The sequence below is a fragment of the Sardina pilchardus genome, chromosome 7 (assembly GCF_963854185.1).
Source record: "Sardina pilchardus chromosome 7, fSarPil1.1, whole genome shotgun sequence".
NCBI classification, from domain to species: domain Eukaryota; kingdom Metazoa; phylum Chordata; class Actinopteri; order Clupeiformes; family Clupeidae; genus Sardina; species Sardina pilchardus.
The window spans coordinates 634151-654150 of record NC_085000.1 but is presented as its reverse complement, the minus strand read 5'-3'; the positions used below and the strand labels follow the sequence as shown (position 1 = coordinate 654150).

Genomic DNA, 20000 nt, shown 5'->3' with positions numbered 1-20000 from the left:
GGTGCTTGTGTGTGTGTGTGTGTGTGTGTGTGTGTGTGTGTGTGTGTGAGTGTGTAAGGTGGGGTTGGAGGGGGTGGACATGTGGCAGTGTCATCTGTCCCTGTCCACTCACTGTGCATCACTTCCTGACAGAGGTGTGGCGTCCAAGCTCTTACCAGTGGGAGAGGGACCAGAATAGCCACCTGCCAAAGTGATGATACACAATGTATAGATATATGCCTCATGGAACACAACCCATATGCATGATGATACACAACCTGTAGACATATGCTTGATATGCTTGATGATACACAACGTATAGCCTATGCTTGATGACACACAACGCATACTCTATGCTTGATGATGCACAACATATGCTTGATAATACACAACCTAGCCATATGCTTGATGATACACAACGTATAGCCATATGCCTGCCTGCAGTCTTGCCCTGTATTTACTCTCAATGCCCGCTGTGTGTCCTGTCACATAGTTACTGTATAAGCCACTGTGGTCATAGACGGATGTTAAACAATAATAAAAAATAAAAAAAATCTAATCCATGACATTGTCTCTCTATGTGTGTGTGTGTGTGTGTGTGTGTGTGTGTGTGAGCAGGAGTGTGCCGGTGAGCCCCTGTTCATGCTGTACTGTGCCATAAAGCAGCAGATGGAGAAGGGTCCGATAGACGCCATCACGGGTGAAGCCCGCTACTCACTCAGCGAGGACAAGCTCATCCGCCAGCAGATCGAGTACAAGACCCTGGTCAGTACACCACACACACACACACACACACACCTCTCTCAAACACACGCACACACACACACCAGCAGATTGAGTACAAGACCCTGGTCAGTACACCACACACACACACACCTCTCTCTCTTTCTCGATCACACACACACACACACACACACACACACACTCATGCACACACTCATACACATAGACACACACACACACACACACACACACACACACACACACACACTTTTGGGCTCCCAAGCCTCACACACGCATAGATAGCACACAAACAAACTCATCATCTCCCCAGGCTTTTTGTCCCTTGCATGACTCCGTAGCTCTGCAGCCCCTCTGCTTCCTGCCGAGGCGTAGACAGGCGAGCGATTGTGTGGGGTGTGTAGAGGTCTGGGGCTTCCACTGAGCTCCAACAGCAGTGCCATGCACACACACAGGGAGTGTGGCCGGGCAAGGGGCACACACACGTGCACGCGCACACACACACACACACATATACACACACACTCTCACTCACTTTGACATACTGTATGCAAACATGCAAACATCCCCCTCTCTCTCTCTCTTTCTCTCTCTCTCTCTCTCAGGCTCACACACTCTCACATGTACACAAGCACACTCATGCGCACACACACACACACACACACACACGCCCAGACGGTGACAGGATGTCAGAGCTGTGATGGGGAGTTTGGCTCATTATGCACTAATACCCTGGCGGAGCTGGAAATTGCTGTCCCATGGAAGGTGTGAAATTAGATTTGCAAGGGAAAGGTGGCGCGAGGAGCGGAAATAACCTCTCAGGAGCGAGACGCCGCACGCACCAGCATGGCCTCTAATGAGGGAGAGCACACTGCTCACACTCCTCCTCCTCCTCCTCCTCATCTCTTCTTCCTCTCTAGCCTCTCTCTCCCCTCTTCATTTTACCTCTTCCTCTCATACTTTTCTTCCTCCTCACTCTGCCTCCTCTCCATCCTCTTTCTCCTCTTCCTTCCCATTTTCTCCCTCTCCCTGTTCTCCCCGTTCTTGTCTTTTTTTACTCTCTCTCTTTCTCTCTTTTCTCTCTCTCCATCTTTCTCTCACTCTCTCTCATTCCTCATTCAACACATCAAGCTGTACTGACAGCATTGCCTCAAGCACATCCATATACATTAAGTGTGTGACATGTCATGTACATGAAATCATTATTTGTGTATTTTGTCTTTTCCTGCCCGTCCTGTTGATCTGAGTGTAGATCCTGAACTGTGTGAAGATGTATGTTAAATCCTTCTGTATGTCCTATTTGTCTGTGCTGCGTAGATCCTGAACTGTGTGAAGATGTATGTTAAATCCTTCTGTATGTCCTATTTGTCTGTGCTGCGTAGATCCTGAACTGTGTGAACCCGGACAATGAGAACAGTCCTGAGATTCCGGTCAAGGTGCTCAACTGTGACACCATCACTCAGGTGAAGGAGAAGATCCTGGACGCCGTCTATAAGAACATGCCCTACTCCCAAAGACCCCGCGCCGTGGACATGGACCTGGGTAAGGCCTTGGACATCGCTCTCTTACACACACACACACACACACACACACACACACACACACACACACACACACAGCTTTAGAAATCAGTCTGATGGACATGGACTTGGGTAAGGCCTTGGAAACACTGCTTATGTGGACATGCACTCAAATGCAGTCTTTCCTTCTCTCTCTCTCTCTCTCACACACACACATACACACACACACACACATACACACATATAACTTTTTAAATCAGTCTGGTGCACACATAAAGCTTTAAAGCACTTAATGTGAAAGAGAATCTGTGTGGGTGTTTGGAATAGTTAATGCATTTTAGTGTTTACTTGTAAATGTACTTGAAAAAGTTGTGTATTTGTTTGTGTAGGTGGGTATGTGTGCAAGTAGGTCTCTGTTTTGGTCATGTGTGTGTGTGTGTGTGTGTGTGTGTGTGTGTGTGTGTGTGTGTGTGTGTGTGTGTGTGCCTGTCTGTCTGTCTGTCTCTCACCTGACATACTATAGACAGTCAAACCGCCTTCTGTCTGGCATGGCACACACACACACACACACACACACACACACACACACCAGCCTATTCAATCTCTCACATCCTGACATGGGCTGAACTGGCACAAAAGCCCCCTGTTGTTGGTGCAAATCACCCTTCCAGCACCTTGGCAAGACTTGCCATCTTTCTGATGACTTTTCACACAACTGGCACTTCTTGAGGGCAGACGTCATCCTGCTGGTCAACGTGTGTGTCTGTGTGTGTATGTGTGTGTGTGTGTGTGTGTGTGTGTGTGTGTGTGTGTGTGTGTGTGTTTGTTTATTTGTAGATCCATATGTTGTGTGTATCCATTAGTGCATATACTTTACCAATCTACATGTGTGCATTCACTGATGTGTGTGTGTGTGCATGTATGTGTGTGTGTGTGTGTGTGTGTGTGTGTCTGTGTGTGTGTGCATGTAGGGGGCATATGGCATCTGCGTGCCTGGCATCATCACAAAGTAATAAGGTCCAGCCAACAGAGGAGAAAATCAATGTCCACTCCCACCCATGCTCCCACCGCGCAGCCGTCCATTTGCCCATCAGCACGCTGATTAGCATTTCATTATCAGACGACAGGGACCTCTCACCCCCTCCTCTCCTCTCCTCTCCTCTTCTCTCCTCTCCACTCCTCGTTTCTCCTCTCCTCTCCTCTCTACTCCTCTCCACTCCTCCTTTCTCCTCTCCTCTCCTCTCTACTCCTCTCCACTCCTCCTTTCTCCTCTCCTCTCTTCTCCTCTCCACTCTCCTTTTCTTCTCTCCTCTCCTCTTCTCTTCTGTTCTCTTCTCTTCTCCTCTCCTCTCCACTCCCCTTTCCCCCTTTCCTCTCCTCTCCTCTCCTCTTCTCTTCTCTTCTCCTCTCCCCTTTTCTCCTCTCCTCTCCTCTCCTCTCCTCTTCTTCTCTCCTCTCTTCTCCTCTACTCTCCATCTCCATCTTCTTCTGTCCTCTTCTCCTGCTCCTCTTCTCTTCTCCTCTCCTCTTCTCTTTTATCTTCCCTCTTTGGTTTTTTCGCCCTCCTCTCTTCTCCTCTCCCCCTTCATCCTTTCTTTCTTTACTCTTTCTCCTTGCCCTCAGACAATGCCTCATGCCTCTCTCCTCTCAAAGCAACACTTTGTAGTTTGTAAATGGCATGTTGTATTACGGATAAAAACCTAATTACTATGGAGGAGGTGCCAGTGTTGGTTTGTATGTTTGTTTATAAGTGTGTGTGTGTGTGTGTGTGTTTGTTTGGAAGTGTGTGTGTGTGTGTGTGTGTGTGTGTGTGTGTGTTTAGTCAGCATGCAATGTTCGATTAAAATGCACAATCATCTGACGACTAAGAGAGCAGCACAAAGCTGTTGGCTATGTTTTGTTCCTCCACACTGCCTCTGGACAGGACATCTTCATAGCTTTGTGTATGTGTGTGTGTGTGTGTGTGTGTGTGTGTGTGTGTGTGTGTGTGTGTGTATTCAGTTAGTGTGTGTTCAATTAAAATGCACGCCCATCTGACTACAAGAGTAGCAGAAGAGCAGCACAAAGCTGGTGACAGCTTTGTTTTTTGATAGCGCTTCTGGATATGTTTTCTTCAAAATAGTGCATTTGTGTGTATGTGTGTGTGTGTGTGTGTGCGTGTGCGTGTGCGTGTGCGTGTGCGTGTGCGTGTGCGTGTGCGTGTGCGTGTGCGTGTGCGTGTGCGTGTGAGTGTGTGTGCGTGCGTTTGTCTGTCTGTGTGTGGGTGTGTGGGTGTGAACACTCTATTAAATGCTGCACTTGTGCCTTGTTTCCCCAGAGTGGCGTCAGGGCCGCATGGCTCGAGTGGTGCTACAGGACGAAGACATCACCACCAAGATTGAGAATGACTGGAAGAGGCTCAACACACTCATGCACTACCAGGTATGAACCAAGCTGGTCATCTCTACCCATTCCCCGACTCTTCTCTGGGAACAGAATTGATCCGAGTGACTCATGCTAGAGTCTAGGTTAATTATCCTGCAGGTGGGCTAAAGAGTGCGGAATGCTCCCGGAAAGTTCCATGTCTGACGAGCTCTCTCCAATGCCAGGCACGCCCACCACCTGAAACCTGTGCCAACCTTGTCCCCAGCTCTGACCTTGACCCCAGCTCTGACCTTGACCCCAGTTGTAGTTCTCCTTATTCAGGGCCCTGAGCTACCGTCGTGTGTCTGCTGCAGGAGCGATTATAATGCAGTCGCTCTAACACATGAACTCCAATCACCTCTGAACTGACACAGTAGTCTGGGCTCAAATGGAGAGAGGGAGGAGAGGAGAGGAGAGAGGGAGGAGAGAATACAAACAAGGGAGTAGACAGAGGGGTGGGTGGAGAAGGGCGGAGAAAAAGAGTGAGAGACAAAGAGAGGAAAGGAGAAAGACAGAATAGAAGTCCGTAGACAAACACAGACACAGACAGAATAGAAGTCTGTAGACAGACACAGACACAGACAGAAGGACAGACAGATAAAGGACATGATAAAGGACATGAAGTGAAAAAAACATACAGAATTTGACAAGAATAGACAGAGGGAGGGAGAGGGAGTGGGGTGATTGATGGAGAGAGAGAGAGAGAGAGAGAGAGAGAGAGAGAGAGAGAGAGAGAGAGAGAGAAGGGCATGAATCCTTAAGCAGCTAGGCAGGTCAGAGGTTTTTGCTCACTCATACACCATCTGCCCACAGCAAGGAGACCACAGGTCTCAGCAAACAGATCAACACTCAGAGAAAGAGAGAATGTGAGAGAGAGGGTAGTCAGGGAAAGACAAGAGACAAGTGAGTGATTTAGATGCAGTACGAACAGAGGAGAGGAGAGAGATGAGTGATTTAATTGTGCTCAGTGTTTTTGTCCTATTCAAAGGGAGTATTGTCTTTCCCCTATTGCCTTTCTGTTTGCTCTAAAGAGATCAAGCTCAAGCTGGACTCTGATCAGCACCTTGAGACATATTCATATCATCGGCCTAAACACAACTGACCTGAGGGGCAGCCAGAGAAAGATGGGAGAGAAGAGAAGCAACAGAATGATGAAAGAGTGATTTAAGTATAGTTAAAGGAGAGAGGGAGAGAGTGATTTAGTGAAAGGAGAGAGAGTAATTAGATAGATAGATGTCAGTTTATCAAGGTCACAGAGCTCTGTCAGTATGACACACAAAGAAAGCAATCGGTCTTACCTACAGTAGCTTGAGTTGCTGCACCAGCAGGTAATAGATCCAGGCAGCTACAGCAGGGCATGAGCATGAGCCCCCAGGAGAGAGAGAGAGAGAGAGAGAGAGAGAGAGAGATACCATGATTTAAGTATAGTTGAAGGAGATGGGAAGAGAGTGATTTAAGTATAGTTAAGAAGAGAGGGAGAGATCTGAGTATAGTGAAAGGAGAGAGAGAGATCTGAGTATAGTGAAAGGAGAGAGAGAGTGATTTAAGAGGAGATTTGGGGTTATTTTAAGACTCCTCTGGTTCTTCTAGCAGCTCTCGAGGGATCTTCCCCACAGTAGGCAGTTTATCTCCCTCACTTTAAGATGTGTGTGTGTGTGTGCGTGCGTGTGTGTGCGTGTGTGTGTACTTGTTTGATGAACGAGAGTTGTGTGTGAGTTGTGTCTGAACAGCTTTTTTATTGTTTCTCTGTCACACCACATTGCTCCCCCATTATCCATTGAATAGATTGGAGGAAAGGCCTACATAAACACACACACAGACTACACTCACACAGGCAGACACACACATACTGTACACACACACAAAACACGCACCACCCACACCAATGCACTCAATCTAACATGAAATGTGTCACTTCTGTTGAAGCGGAGTGTCTCTTCCGTCGTCCTCACGGCTTCAGAAAGCAGTGGAGGAGGAGGGCACCCTAGGAACAGGTAGATGAAAGAGAAGAGAGAGAAAGAGAGAGAGGGGATAGAGAGAGAAAGAGGGAGAGAGAGGGAGTTATGTCACCACAAGTAAATTGAGAGATCAGCAGAGAGAGGGAAAGAGAGAGAGAGAGAGAAGGTGTGATGGCGGTCACATCTGCACAGCGCTGTCGTGTTCAGCCCCGACAATAGAGAAACCACCGCTCATTAAGAGGAAGAGGCGGAGAGAGAGAGAGAGAGAGAGAGAGAGAAAGGGAGGGAGGGAGAGAGAGAGGGTGACAGCAACAGGGTGAGAGCAAGAGAGAGATGAGGCATAGAGGATGGAGAGAGAAAAAGAGAGAGAGAGAGCGTCCAAGCCAGAGGTGTGAAATGTGCAGAGTGGTTGTGGTAGTGGTCTGGAGGCTGATGGCTGATGGGAGGGAGGGAGGGAGGGAGGGAGGGAGGGTGTGTGTGTGTGTGTGTGTGTGTGTGTGGTGGGGGCTAGACAGCATTTCATTAAAATTCATAACCCCCCAAAGACTCCCCAATCTGGGCCAAAGGAGACTGCTGCTGTTTATTCTTATTTATTCAGCGCTTTAAGAGCACAGTCGTTTGCATACAGTGGATATGCTAATCACGCTCATTTTTCCTCCCTCTCTCCCTCTCTCTCTCTCTCTCTCTCTCTCTCTCTCTATATATATATATGCTCAGTAAGCGGCCTCTTTAAGGCACGGCCACTGTGCCTCCTCTTCCAGGTGTGTGCCAGGTGACTCTTGGCCCAGGTGTGGAGCGGGTGGTAGGAGGAGTAGATGTGCTAATTAAATTCAGTCTGGTCCTCGCTCAGTTTGATCTCTCCTGCGCCCCGTAGTAGGCTTGCGGAGCGTTCCAGTGCTCTTCCGCTCCCATCCAGCCGGATGAACTGCTAGCGAGCGAGCGCTCACTTTCCGGTATTTTCTCTCGGGCGTTTTAGAGAGCCATGAGCCGACGCACCCTCTCACCTCCCCACCTCCCCACCTCCCCACTCCTCTCCAACCAGTCTTTGTTTCTCACTCTCACTCTTTTTCCTCTCACTTTTCTCTATCCTCCTCTCTTTCTTTTCCTCTTCTCTCCTCTCATCTGAGGAGGTGAAGCTGTTAACCTCGCTGCTGTTGAATGCCATTACGGAGGCATGCTAGTTTGTCCCTCTGGGGCCGCCGTACCCCCTGGGTGCTTAACTCCAAGACTTGCATGAATTTCCAATTTCACTGGTGTGGAATGGCTACGGTTAGAGGCCAAGATTAACAATTCAAATAAATGGATATTTAAGGCACTGCGTGGGGGTACTAATGTGCTCAGCTATAGGAGTGTGAATACTTGGTGTTGGCAGGGTGAGCAATTACTTATTGTCAACAGAGAAGGAAAGAAATAAGTGAAAATAGACTAACTTGGACATTTGTTGTGATATGGAATATACAGCTCTTATATACGTCGTCTGTAGATGTAGTTGAAGTATAATTATGTCCCTAATAGACAGGAAGGGAATATAGAGTAAACATAAAGGCAAAGAAAAGGTGAGAATGAATAGATGAGAGAAAGAGACAATTAAATATATGATATAATGTCCTAGTTTCCTCAACTCATCTCAATCTCAACTCTTTTGAAGTAGTAGGAGATGAGGTTTTGCCAAGCCGATAAAGATGATTTGAATTTCATCTCAAGAGAAGGGACAGAGCAAAGTCTGCATGATGTTTGCAGTCTGGTAGCTCCGTGCAATCAAACTCAGTGGAACAGTACGGCCAGAGAGGTGTCTAAATGACTCCATTTGAGTTTCTAGAGTGGACACCTACAGTACAGTATCTCTTTCTCCCCTCCCAGTCTCTCTGTATGCTTTACTCTCTTTCAATCTATTTCTCTCTGTCCCTCCATTTCTCTCTCTCTTCCTGTACTTTGCCCCTACAGAGGCAGTCTCTCCCTAGACTCTATCCATTCCATTCCAACCTGTTGTTCATTTAAATAAACAAAGCCCTCAAGCCACACTTTTAAAACAGAGAGAGAGAGAGAGAGAGGGCAAAACATAAATAAATAGTACCTAGATAGCTGTACTTTGCTAATGCTTTCAGAGGAATAGCTAGAGCATGATGCTACTCTGCGGGAAGCAGAGGGTTTTTTTTTTTTTAGTTCCCTCCACATGCGTAATGGGCTGCCGGATATCAGATACCAATGATTGCCTCAAATTGAGTCATCTATTTGAGAGTAGTCAAAGGATGAAGCTTCAGCACTAATACTACAAAGCCCTCAACCCCTTCAGTAAATTTGGATGAAGAAGTCAGTACATTTCAAAACAGATTTCTATAACTAGACGCAAGGCGCAGCGGGAGCCTACAGTAGTTTGACCGTCTCTCAGTCCTACCTGCTCTCTCCACAAAAGATAAATCACGCTTCTCAATGTGTCTCTACCTATATGACCTGCGCTCATAAGAATTCCATTTCACTGGCTGCTTGTTGTTCAGCTATTTGTTAGTCCAGTTAATGAGTACATTTATAATAAGAATATAAACTTTGTTTGATGAATGTTCTGCTTTATACTGTATAGAGAGAGACACACTCACACTCATGTATGCCAAAGTTGTGGTGGTGCTGCTTTACACTGTGTAGAGACACTCACACTCACGCTCGCTCATATGTGACCTTTCAAAGCGAAATCGTTATTTTGAGAAAATCCACAATAAACAAATGAATTTCACGTGTTTGCATAATTCGACAGTATACAGTCTACAATTTCATATCGTGAACTAATTTCACGGAAAAACATATGTCTTGACTGTTAAACCCGGGGAAGATTCAACACATTTGCAGTCATTCCTGTTGTCCACGCTGCTTAAAAAGGTGATTTGCTGTATCCTCTTCTGGCATATTGTGACAGGAGAACCATGTCAACTTTGGATGTGGTTATCTTAGCGATAGTTTGTGTAATACCCTCGATATACATATTGTTGGAATAGCTTAATTTTGTCAATTTTACCGAAACAACTGGTTTCGCTTTGCAGGGTCACATATGAGACATATTCCCACTCACTCACGTATGGCAAAGTTGTGGCAGTAAAGTAGAGTGATGAGGTCATGTCCTCTTCGCACGCGCTCAGTGCTGCCGGCAGTAGGATGTGTTTGAGGGAGAGACCTGCTGGCGTGGAGGTCTAATTCCTGATAGCAATCACCAGTTAGCACAGGGATCACAGATAGAGGGAGACGGAGGACGAGCCATAGAGAGAGAGAGAGAGAGAAGAGGAGAGAGAGGAGAGGAAAGGTTGAGGCCGTCGCTCGGTAGAGGTGTTATCGTGAGGAAGGCTGTGTGTGTGTGTGTGTGTGTGTGTGTGTGTGTGTGTGTGTGTGTGTGAGTGTGTGTTATCATGAGGAAAGCTGTGGCCGTTATCTCACAGCGCTCCTATCAGCCGCAACACGCATCATCCTTCAAGGGCAAAAGCCCACCTACCTTCAATCATCCGCTGTCTCGCACAGACAGGCTTTACACACACACACACACACACACACACACACACACACACACACACACACACACACACACACACACACACACACACGCCCAGAGCTAAGACAGAGACAAACTGAGAGAGAGAGATAGACCACATACTGACTACTGCTGCAAGAACGGGGAAAAACAGAAAGAGAGAGACAGCGGAGAGAAGGAGGGATAGACAGAGAGAGCCAGCCCTGCAGGAGAAGAAAGAGAAAAAGAAAGAGAGTTACGGAGAGGGAGAGAGAGATGGAGAGAGAGATGGAGAGAGATGGAGTGGGAGAGAGCGATGGAGAACGGGCAGGCCACACCGGGCGCGTAACTGCAGCGTTCCTTTTGCGTTGCGTCTGCTGCAACAATGAGCATCCACTATGATCAACAGAAGTAGCTCCACCAGACGTGATAGTGCCATCAACAGTCTAAATCATATCATCAGTCTCCGGAGGCTAACTTGCACAATGGATCATTAAGAGAGAGACTGACAGAGAGATTTTACACAGAGAGCATGAGAGCACGAGAGAGAGAGCATGAGCGCAAAAGAGAGAGAGAGAGCACAAGAGAGAGAGAGAGAGAGAGAGAGAGAGAGAGCACAAGAGAGAGAGAGAGAGTTGGAGAGGGAGGAAGTGAAGTGGCCAAGTAATGGGCTTCTACAGCAGCTCCTCCATCAGGGGTTGGAGTCATCAGTGGACGGCAACAGGGGGTCCCGAAGGACCAGGAGAGATGGCTAGCAGACGACAGACGAGTGTAGCCGTGGACGAGAGAAGAGGGGGAAGAAAGAGAGGAGTGGAGAGCGAGTGGAGTCGTGACGTGGTGTGTCGTGGCCTCCTCTTCCTCTCGCCTCTGAGAGGGTCTCTAAGAGCCCCGGGTCCTCGTCCAAGGCCTCTACAGCGGAGCCATTAAGTCCGCTGCCTTCCTCCTCCTCCTCCTCCTCCTCCTCCTCCTCCTTTCCTCCTCTTCGTCTTCTTCCCAGGGTCACGCTGAGCGCAGGCTCTCGCTAATGGCCTGCCAGGGGTTAGCGTAGCGTAGGCGCGCCGGTGAGAGACAAGTGGAAAGGAGTCATCACACACACGCGCACACACACACACACACACACACACACACACACACATTCACCCTTTAGGCTAAGAGGGGGAGCGTCATTAGTGGTGTAGAGTAGACTCGATAGTGGCCTTGCGACCTCCAAGAAGTACTTTGCCTCAGAGAGAGGAAGAGCGAGAGGGAGAGAGAGAATGGAGAATAATGGCTAATGTTGGGTTTGATCGTTTTGAAGCCATGCTGTTTTTAGGCTGTGAAACAAGTTTTCCACGGGCAATTACGCTGCCTCCTCCTAGTGCAGAATGTAATCACAATCTGGTGTAAGAGACAGCTCATAGGCTCCCAAGTCATCACAAGCAGCTCATACTGTACTGTAGGGTCCCAAGTTGGCCTTTGCACTGAATGACTCCTCCTAATGGTACACAGACTGAGACCCTGCATTTTGTGTGGTGACTGAAACAGATCCCACCCTGACATGTCTGTTCATCAATAGCCATGCAGTCACTATAATGCACTGTGAATACTTTGGAAACATTTATGAATAGTGTTCAAGTTGATATTTATGGATGCCAGGCTAAAGGTAAGTGTTAAACCATTGAGGCTTAGCTCATCCATAGCTCTGGGAGTTGGGATGGGGGGTGGGGGGGGGGGATGTCACCTCTGAGGCCACTCTGTGCTTTGAGTGAGGAAGAGAGAGAGATAGTGAATAAAGAAGAGGATATTTACCTCTCCCTTCCCTTCTCTCTCTCTCCCTTTATCTCCCTCTCTCTCCCCTTTTCTCTCACTATCTCCCTCTCTTTTCATCTCACCCTGTCTCTTCCACCTTTTTCTCCTTTTATCTCTGAATACACAGTCCGAGAGTAGTGGCAGTGGTAGAATGGTGTGTGTGTGTGTGTGTATGTGTGTGTGTGTGTGTGTGTGTGTGTGTGTGGTGGTCTGTATCTCCTGTCTGTGCTGAGCTCCGTCTCTCTCTCCCAAGCTCATTATTCCTGGCGTTCCGGCCCACCGCTGACGGGAATGACAATGGAGATAATCTCATGCACCGTCAGTGCAGCAGGGCCCCTCGCTGCGGACCCTAGCGTGCACACACACACACACACACACACACACACACACACACACACGGGTGCGCACACATCCTCGCCCCCCTCAGGAGACACCCGCACTCAGAACCAGCAGGCTGACGAGAGGGAGAGAGGGAGAGAGAGAGAGGGTGAACGAGAGAAGAAGAGAGGGAGGGAGAGAGAAAGAGAGAGAGGAGAGGATGCGAGATGGGTGACAGCTTGGGTGGCTTCATGCAGATGAAATGATCTGAGTGATCTGATGTTTCCTTGTCCTATCTCTCCCTCTCTCTGTCCCTCTGTCCCTCTCTCTCTCTCTCTCTCTCTCTCTCTCTCTCTCTCTCTCTCTCTCTCTCTCTCTCTCAGTGTGTGTCTGTTTGGGGTGTAATTGTGCCTTAGGGAGGCACTAGTATCATGTGATGACTGGTGGAGACTCGTTTTAACTGCTTGTAAAGGCTGGCTTGAGTTTCATCGATTTTCCCGGAGGTGTTTTGTACAAAATGAATATTCTAATGAGTAAAACTCTGTCTCTCCCTCCTCCCTCTCTCCCCCCTCTCTCCCTCCATCCTGCAGGTGTCTGACCGATGTGTGGTGGCACTGGTGCCCAAACAGACCTCCTCCTACAACATCCCCCCTTCAGCCAGCATCTCTCGCACCTCCATCAGCAGATATGGTAAGGACACACACACACACACACACACACACACACACACACACACACACCCATCTTCTGAAATGTTGTGTGTTTGATGGGTGTATTTTGGAATGCGTGTGAGTGTCTGTGTATGTTTGTCTGTCCAGTCTGTTTATTTTGTATGTGTGTGTATGTGTACATGCCAGATCCCCTCATGGTCTAGGCTAGCAGAGGAGATGGAAGAGCATAGGAAACCAGCGCAGTGGTATAAGAGAGACAGAAGGGATGCTGTTTGTTTCTCTCTCTTCTCCTCTCCTCTTCCCTCGTTCTCCTCCCTGAGTGCTGCAGCTCTCCTGCTGCTGCTGCTGCTGCTGTGCTAATGGGCGGCGGCGCTAGCCGTCTCCCACGGCAACACTCCAGGGCGTGCCATTGGCCCCCCATCTGCTCAGCACTGGCTTCCAACGTGGAGAGCTGGAGGACACACTTTCTATTCGTCTCTCTTTCCCTGTCTAATTCCCTCAGTCACACAAACACACACACACACACACACACACACTCACTCACTCACTCACTGACATGCCACCACATATATTTTCCTCATCCCGCTCTCTCTTTCTGTCTCTCACACACACACACACACACACACACACACACACACACACACATACACACACACACACACACACACACACACACACCAACTCGACCAACCTTCTCTCAGTGCCTCTCACTCTGACTGTGACACAAAAGAAATAGCAACATTTAACATTCTCTTCATCTCGCTTTCTCTTTACAGACAGACACACACACACTGTTTTGCCCACATGCTAACACAAACATTCTCACTCCCGCTTTTTACATTTGCACTGAGATGCCCACACACCAACACAAATATTGCCCACAATTCATTCTCTCTCTCTCTCTTCCTCTCGCTCTCACTCTCTCCCTCTCACTTTCTCTCTCCCTCTCCCTCTCAATCCCTCTCTCTCTTTCTCTCTCTCTCTCTCCCTCCCTCTCCCTCTCTCTCTCTCCCCATGATTGCTAATTATTCAGCTCCGCTGCTGCTTCACACGCATCCAAAGCACTCTCACAGCGGGCCTAGGCAGAGCGACAATTGGATACTAGGGAGAGAGTCTGTGTGTGTGCGTGTGTGGTATTGTCACCCACACACAGGGCCCAAACGAACCTGTGGTTTCCAGCTCAAACTGGCACAACACGACATGACTTGACACAGGCAGCGTGATGTGGACTCCCAAACTCTGCACTCTGCGCCACCCAAAACACAGAGCCATTTCCGTAGAGGCTGCTGCACTGCAGCTCAAAGCAGGTCCACGTGGAGGCCTCGTATGCATCAGCAACATATACACAAGTCTACACAAGAGCCAAGCAGGAATGCTGCACATTAGTGCACATCAGTCAGAGACATGTCCAGCCAGACATGTGGGGACGGACAGTGAGGGGTAGAGCACAGCTGGACGTCCCTCTGAAGCGAGCCAGCATGGACACTGGACTGAGCGGTTACGTTTCATTGTTTACACAGAATTTGACTAACCCCAAAGTTCAAAAGACAACACATTGAGTGTTGGAGTGTTGCCTGTTGGTTTGGTGTGTGTTGCTGTGTAGTTGTAGTTGCTCTGTGGTGTGAGGGGCTGCATTCTGTGCTGTGTGCTGAGATGAACCTCGCCGCCCACAAGTCTTTTAATGGTCTCCAGTTATGGGCTGTGCACAGCTACAAGAGGCACTTCACATCTATTTTATTACAAAGCACTTGTTCAATATTTTAGGCATCTCATGAAATAACGATGAGACTGGGAAAAGGGACTCTGTGTGTGTGTGTGTGTGTGTGTGTGCGCATGTGTGTGTGTGTGTGTGTGCGTGCGTGCGTGTGTGAGTGTAGATAATGCTCTCCGCGTGAGAGTGTTTGTGCATCCGTGTCGTGTGTGACTGTGTGTCTGGACTACACATGCATGTGTGTCTTTGTCTGTCTCTGTACACGTGATTGTGTGTGTGTGACTTTGTATGTGTGTGTGTGTGTGTGTGTGTTTTGCATGTGTGTTTGCGTGTGTGTGTGTGAGTGCATTCATGTGATTTTCCTGCGTGCCATGTGGCGGCCTCTCTCTCTCTCCTGGCACTGCCAGGGTGCCCATCAATCACTGTGTGGCATGGCTGCCCCAGCTGTGCCCGCGCCCCACTGATTGATTTAGATCTGTTTAACGCTCAACACTTAGCATCTCACTCCAATTTGCTCTGCCAGCACCTGGGACCAAAATAACACCACTGGTGCAAGGACACACACTTACACACACACACACACACACACACACACACACACACACACACAGTCACGCTCTCTCTCGCACACACACACACACACACACACACACATACTCACATGCTCATGCACATACACACACGTATTGACACACACACACACTCAATCATGTGTACAAAGACAGACACAGACACGCATGCACACAGTCACACACACAGATGCACAAACCCACTCATACACACTCACACACACACACACACACACACACACACACACACACACACACACACACACACACACACGCAAACACACACACACACACACAGATTCACCAGAGATGAACACCCTTACACATGCTGACAAACCTAACAGCACCACCAGAGACCTATGTACCATTATTAATTTGTCAAGACCCACATACCCACTCCCAGAAACACACACACTCACGCACACACAAATTCATGCCATCGATCACACAAAGACATGCACACCCACACACCCACACACCCACACACACACACCCACACACACACACACACACACACACACACACACACACACACACACACACACACACACACACCCACACACACACACACACACACACACACACACACACACGTACTAATGGCACACAAAGACATGCACACACACACATGCTAATGGCACACAAAGACATGCACACACACACGCACGCACACACACACACACACACACACACACACACACACACACACACACACACACACACACACACACACACACAAGCACACACTTGCTAATGGGTCAGTAGACAATGTTTTCTGCCGGGCGATGGGGAGAGCAGCCAGAGGCTGCCGGTGGCTTACGTGGGATTTGACACCACACTTCCACTCCTCTCCTTCTCTTCCTCTCTGCATCCCTCCAACCATCCCTCCGTCCCTCCATCCCTCCTTTCCCTGCATCTGTCCTTTACTCCCTCTCCCCGGAGCCGGCCTGTGCTGCTCTGATCTTAAGAAAATCCCACTTGGAGTTCCATCCCCCTACCCTCCACCCAACCCTCCACCCCCCCTACCCTCCACCCAACCCGCCCTTCTAATCCTCTCTCTCCTTTGAAGCCAGGTGAGAGGGATAGCACGGCATGAGAGGGAGGGAGGGAGTGTGTGTCTGTGTGTGTGTGTGTCTGTGTGTGTGTGTGTGTGTGTGTGTGTGTGTGTGTGTGTGTGTGTGTGTGTGTGTGTGTGTGTGTGTGTGATCGTGGCTCCCAAGGGAGCTTTCAACCACCAGGATGGTTTAAAAAAAATAGAGAAGAATCTAATTGGGAAGAGCGTGGAGAAACCTTGTTGCTTAACGCCAAACACACACGGGAGGCAGGAGCTGAGGGGAGAGGGGACGACAAGAGAGAGGGAGAGAGAGAGAGAGAGAGAGGGAGAGGGAGAGGGAGAGGGAGAGAGAGAGAGGGAGAGGGAGAGAGCTTAGCTTATTAGGGAAGCCCTTAGATGCATTGCTTCAGTCGGCGACAAAGACTCTTTTAACATGGCGGCTCCACCATACTGCTGAAAGAGGGCAATTATGAGTCCTTTTGAGAGGAGCGCAGGAGTGGGTATCAGAGAGAGGAGGAGAGGGAGGGAGAGAGAGAGGGAGAGAAGGAGAGACAAAGAGAGAGAGGAGGACAAGGAGAGAGGGAGAGAGAGATGGAGTGGAAGGGAGGGAGAGGGAGAGAAATGGAGAGTTGATGGAGCACGCCTCCAGCCCTGGGTGAAGTGAAAAGAGTGACAGAGAGAATGGCAGAGAAAGAGAAAGCACACCTACTCACTGACTCAGTGGAACAGGGGAGCAGAGAGAGGGAGAGAGAGAAAGAACATGGAGAGAGAGAGTGGAGTGACAGAGTGACAGGGAAGGAGAAAAAGGAGAGAGAGTGGACGCTCTAGCAGCACATTGGACTGGTCCGCTGAGCAGAGGCATCATGGGAACAGCTGCAGCACTGGCGTCGTCCATCTTGTGTAGACGGCGTGGGGACGCTGGAGAGGAGAGCTCAGGGGGAGTCCAGCCCAGCACTGCCCAATACTGCCCGCGCGGCTAGCATAAGGGACTAGCGCTATCCACTTGGGCCTACCGCTTCCCACAAGTGTGTGTGTGCATGTGTGTATGAGAGAGAGAGAGAGAGAGAGAGTGTGTGTTTGTGTGTGTGTGTATGTTTGTGTTTGTGTGTGTGTGTGCAGAGAGAGCTTGCCTGCCTCCCTGAACTCTCTGTGTGTGTGTGTGTTAAATACTCTAATGTGTACTGACCAATAGGATGCTCTCTCTCTCTCTCTCTCTCTCTCTCTCTCTCTCTCTCTCTCTCTCTCTCTCTCTCTCTCTCTCTCTCTCTCTCTCGTGCACAGACTCGACGTTCCGCTACACGGGCAGTCCAGACAGCCTGCGCTCCAGGGCCCCCATGATCACGCCCGACCTGGAGAGCGGCGTCAAGGTGTGGCACCTGGTCAAGAACCACGAGCACGGCGACCAGAAGGAGGGTGACCGCGGGAGCAAGATGGTGTCCGAGATCTACCTGACCCGCCTGCTGGCCACCAAGGTGCCTCTTCGTCTCCTCCTCCTCCTCTTCCTCACCTCTTGAAACAGGGCCACTGGTCCAGAGATGTCCATCTGGGGTGCACAAGCAATAACCCCTGTAGGATTAGAGTAATGCATCACTGTGTGTGTGTGTGTGTGTGTGTATGTGTGTGTGTGTGTGTGTGTGTGTCTGTGTGTGCGTGTGTGTGTGTGTGTGTTTCTGTGTGTGTCGGTGTGTGTGTGTGCCCCACATGTCTCTGTGTTGGGTGTGTGTGGGTATGAGTACCCCAAAAGGCGGTCCACTCTGCTCCTAAAGTAGGCCACTGCAGTAGTTTGACCTCTGTGAGAACTGCCCAGGGAGCTGCATGGTGATCCATCTGCTTAAAGACACTTCAGATTAAAGGCTTTATTCTCACCTCGTGGTGCAGTGCATACTGTATGCTTTCAGATGCTATTTTAATCCCATCAGAAGCTGCAGTCCATAGTTTGGATTCATTTTGTAAAAAATGGATACCTGTTTTTGATGTAAAAACACCTTACATTAAAAAACGATCGGAATCGAGTTTTCCCTAGAAATCTCAGCCCCCTCAGTGTCCTCCATACCCATAGCGGTCTCTTATCCCAGAGCCAGTGTTGACCTCCCCCGTTATATCTGGGTTTCTGCAGGGTACCCTTCAGAAGTTTGTGGACGACCTCTTCGAGACCCTCTTCAGTACGGTCCACAGAGGCAGTGCCCTTCCTCTGGCCATCAAATACATGTTTGACTTCCTGGACGAGCAGGCGGACAGGCACGCCATCCACGACACGGATGTACGCCACACATGGAAGAGCAACTGGTACGACGCTAACTCTCTCGCCATGTGACGTTTTCACTTCTAATTTCGGTCTTTTTCATTCCTTACATTTCCTTTTTCTTTTTAAGTCATTTCTGATGTTGAACTAATGACGCTTTTTTATCAGTTTTAGCTTTTGTTTCTATTAAACTATTGTTTTAGTCCAAATTGAAGGTTTGTTGTATTAACTTAAGTAGAACTGCTAGATGTAGTTTGGACTGAATGTGAGGTGCAGTATGGTTTATTTTTTAGTCACATTGACACTGAGACCTCAAAGAAGGCTCAAAGCTGCTAGGAAGCGATTCAGCTGCGTTTGATCCGCGCTCCCAGTCTAAGAGCAGGAGTTGACATGTGTGTGTTTTCTCTCTTGACAGCCTTCCACTGCGTTTCTGGGTGAACGTGATCAAGAACCCGCAGTTTGTCTTCGACATCCACAAAAGTAGCATCACGGACGCGTGTCTGTCGGTGGTGGCGCAGACCTTCATGGACTCCTGCTCCACCTCCGAGCACCGGCTGGGCAAGGACTCGCCCTCCAACAAGCTGCTCTACGCTAAAGACATCCCCAACTACAAGAGCTGGGTGGAGAGGTGAGGGACTCAACTAGACATTAAACTAGAGTTTAAAGTCAAGTTAAAGGAGAATAATGGCGATTTTTCACATAGATCTCTGTTTCCTGAGATCACAGAGTACTGTCAGTACGAAACTATTGGTTCTACCTAGCTGGAGTTGCTGCAGCCAACAGCTAGAGCTGCCAGGCAGCTACAGAATTAAGGGCCGTTCACACCAAGAACGATAACGATAACGATAACTATAAACATATATCGCTCTCGTTAATATGAATGACAACGTTCACACCTAAACTATAACGATAACGACATGAAGAACGATATCGTTGTTGATCACTTTCAGAGCGATTTTGAGAACGATAAAAAGCTAACAGCCAATCAGAACCCATAATATTCTAGCCATCACATTCATTAACATGAGGAGAGACTTTTCTTATCGTTGGCCAGTGTGGACGCTTTTATCGTTATGGTTATAGTTATCGTTATCGTTATCGTTCTTGGTGTGAATGGCCCTTTACACTCTGGGAACATGAACATGGGCGCTCATGAACAGATATCTATGTGAAAAAACGCCAGATTTCTCCTTTAAAGGGACCCATAGCAGTGGGTCAGTGTCAGTTGGGTTCAGTGCCCACAGGGACCGAGATTCCAACGTGAGGTCATTTCCTGAACCCATGCCCCAACTCTCCCTCTCACTTCCTGTACCCTTTTCATTGATCCATCAAGTAAGGGCTACAAACTCTCCAAACATAAGCTAGATATCAGAGAATAAATCTCTCTCTAATGTGAGACTAAACGCTTAAAGGATTAAACACCGTTCTTGTGTTTGCCTGACTTTCCATGTAGGTTATGGGTAATATTGTTCTTATGTTTGCCTGACTATTCCAAATCAGTTTTTAAAACAGAGAAGAAATATGTTACATTTTGTGTTTTGGAGTGGGAGTCGGCT

General features: G+C 48.6%; 1 protein-coding gene across 1 annotated transcript in view; it reads left to right on the top strand.

Moving 5' to 3' along the window:
* plxna2 (plexin A2) overlaps nt 1-20000 on the top strand; it is a 243197-nt gene that overhangs the window by 213399 nt on the left and 9798 nt on the right. The window contains exons 24-30 of the mRNA XM_062540152.1: nt 598-744; nt 2103-2262; nt 4558-4661; nt 12788-12887; nt 17484-17674; nt 18319-18488; nt 18860-19072. Of these exons, the coding sequence (XP_062396136.1) occupies nt 598-744; nt 2103-2262; nt 4558-4661; nt 12788-12887; nt 17484-17674; nt 18319-18488; nt 18860-19072 (1085 nt within the window). The remainder of the gene's footprint in view (nt 1-597; nt 745-2102; nt 2263-4557; nt 4662-12787; nt 12888-17483; nt 17675-18318; nt 18489-18859; nt 19073-20000) is intronic.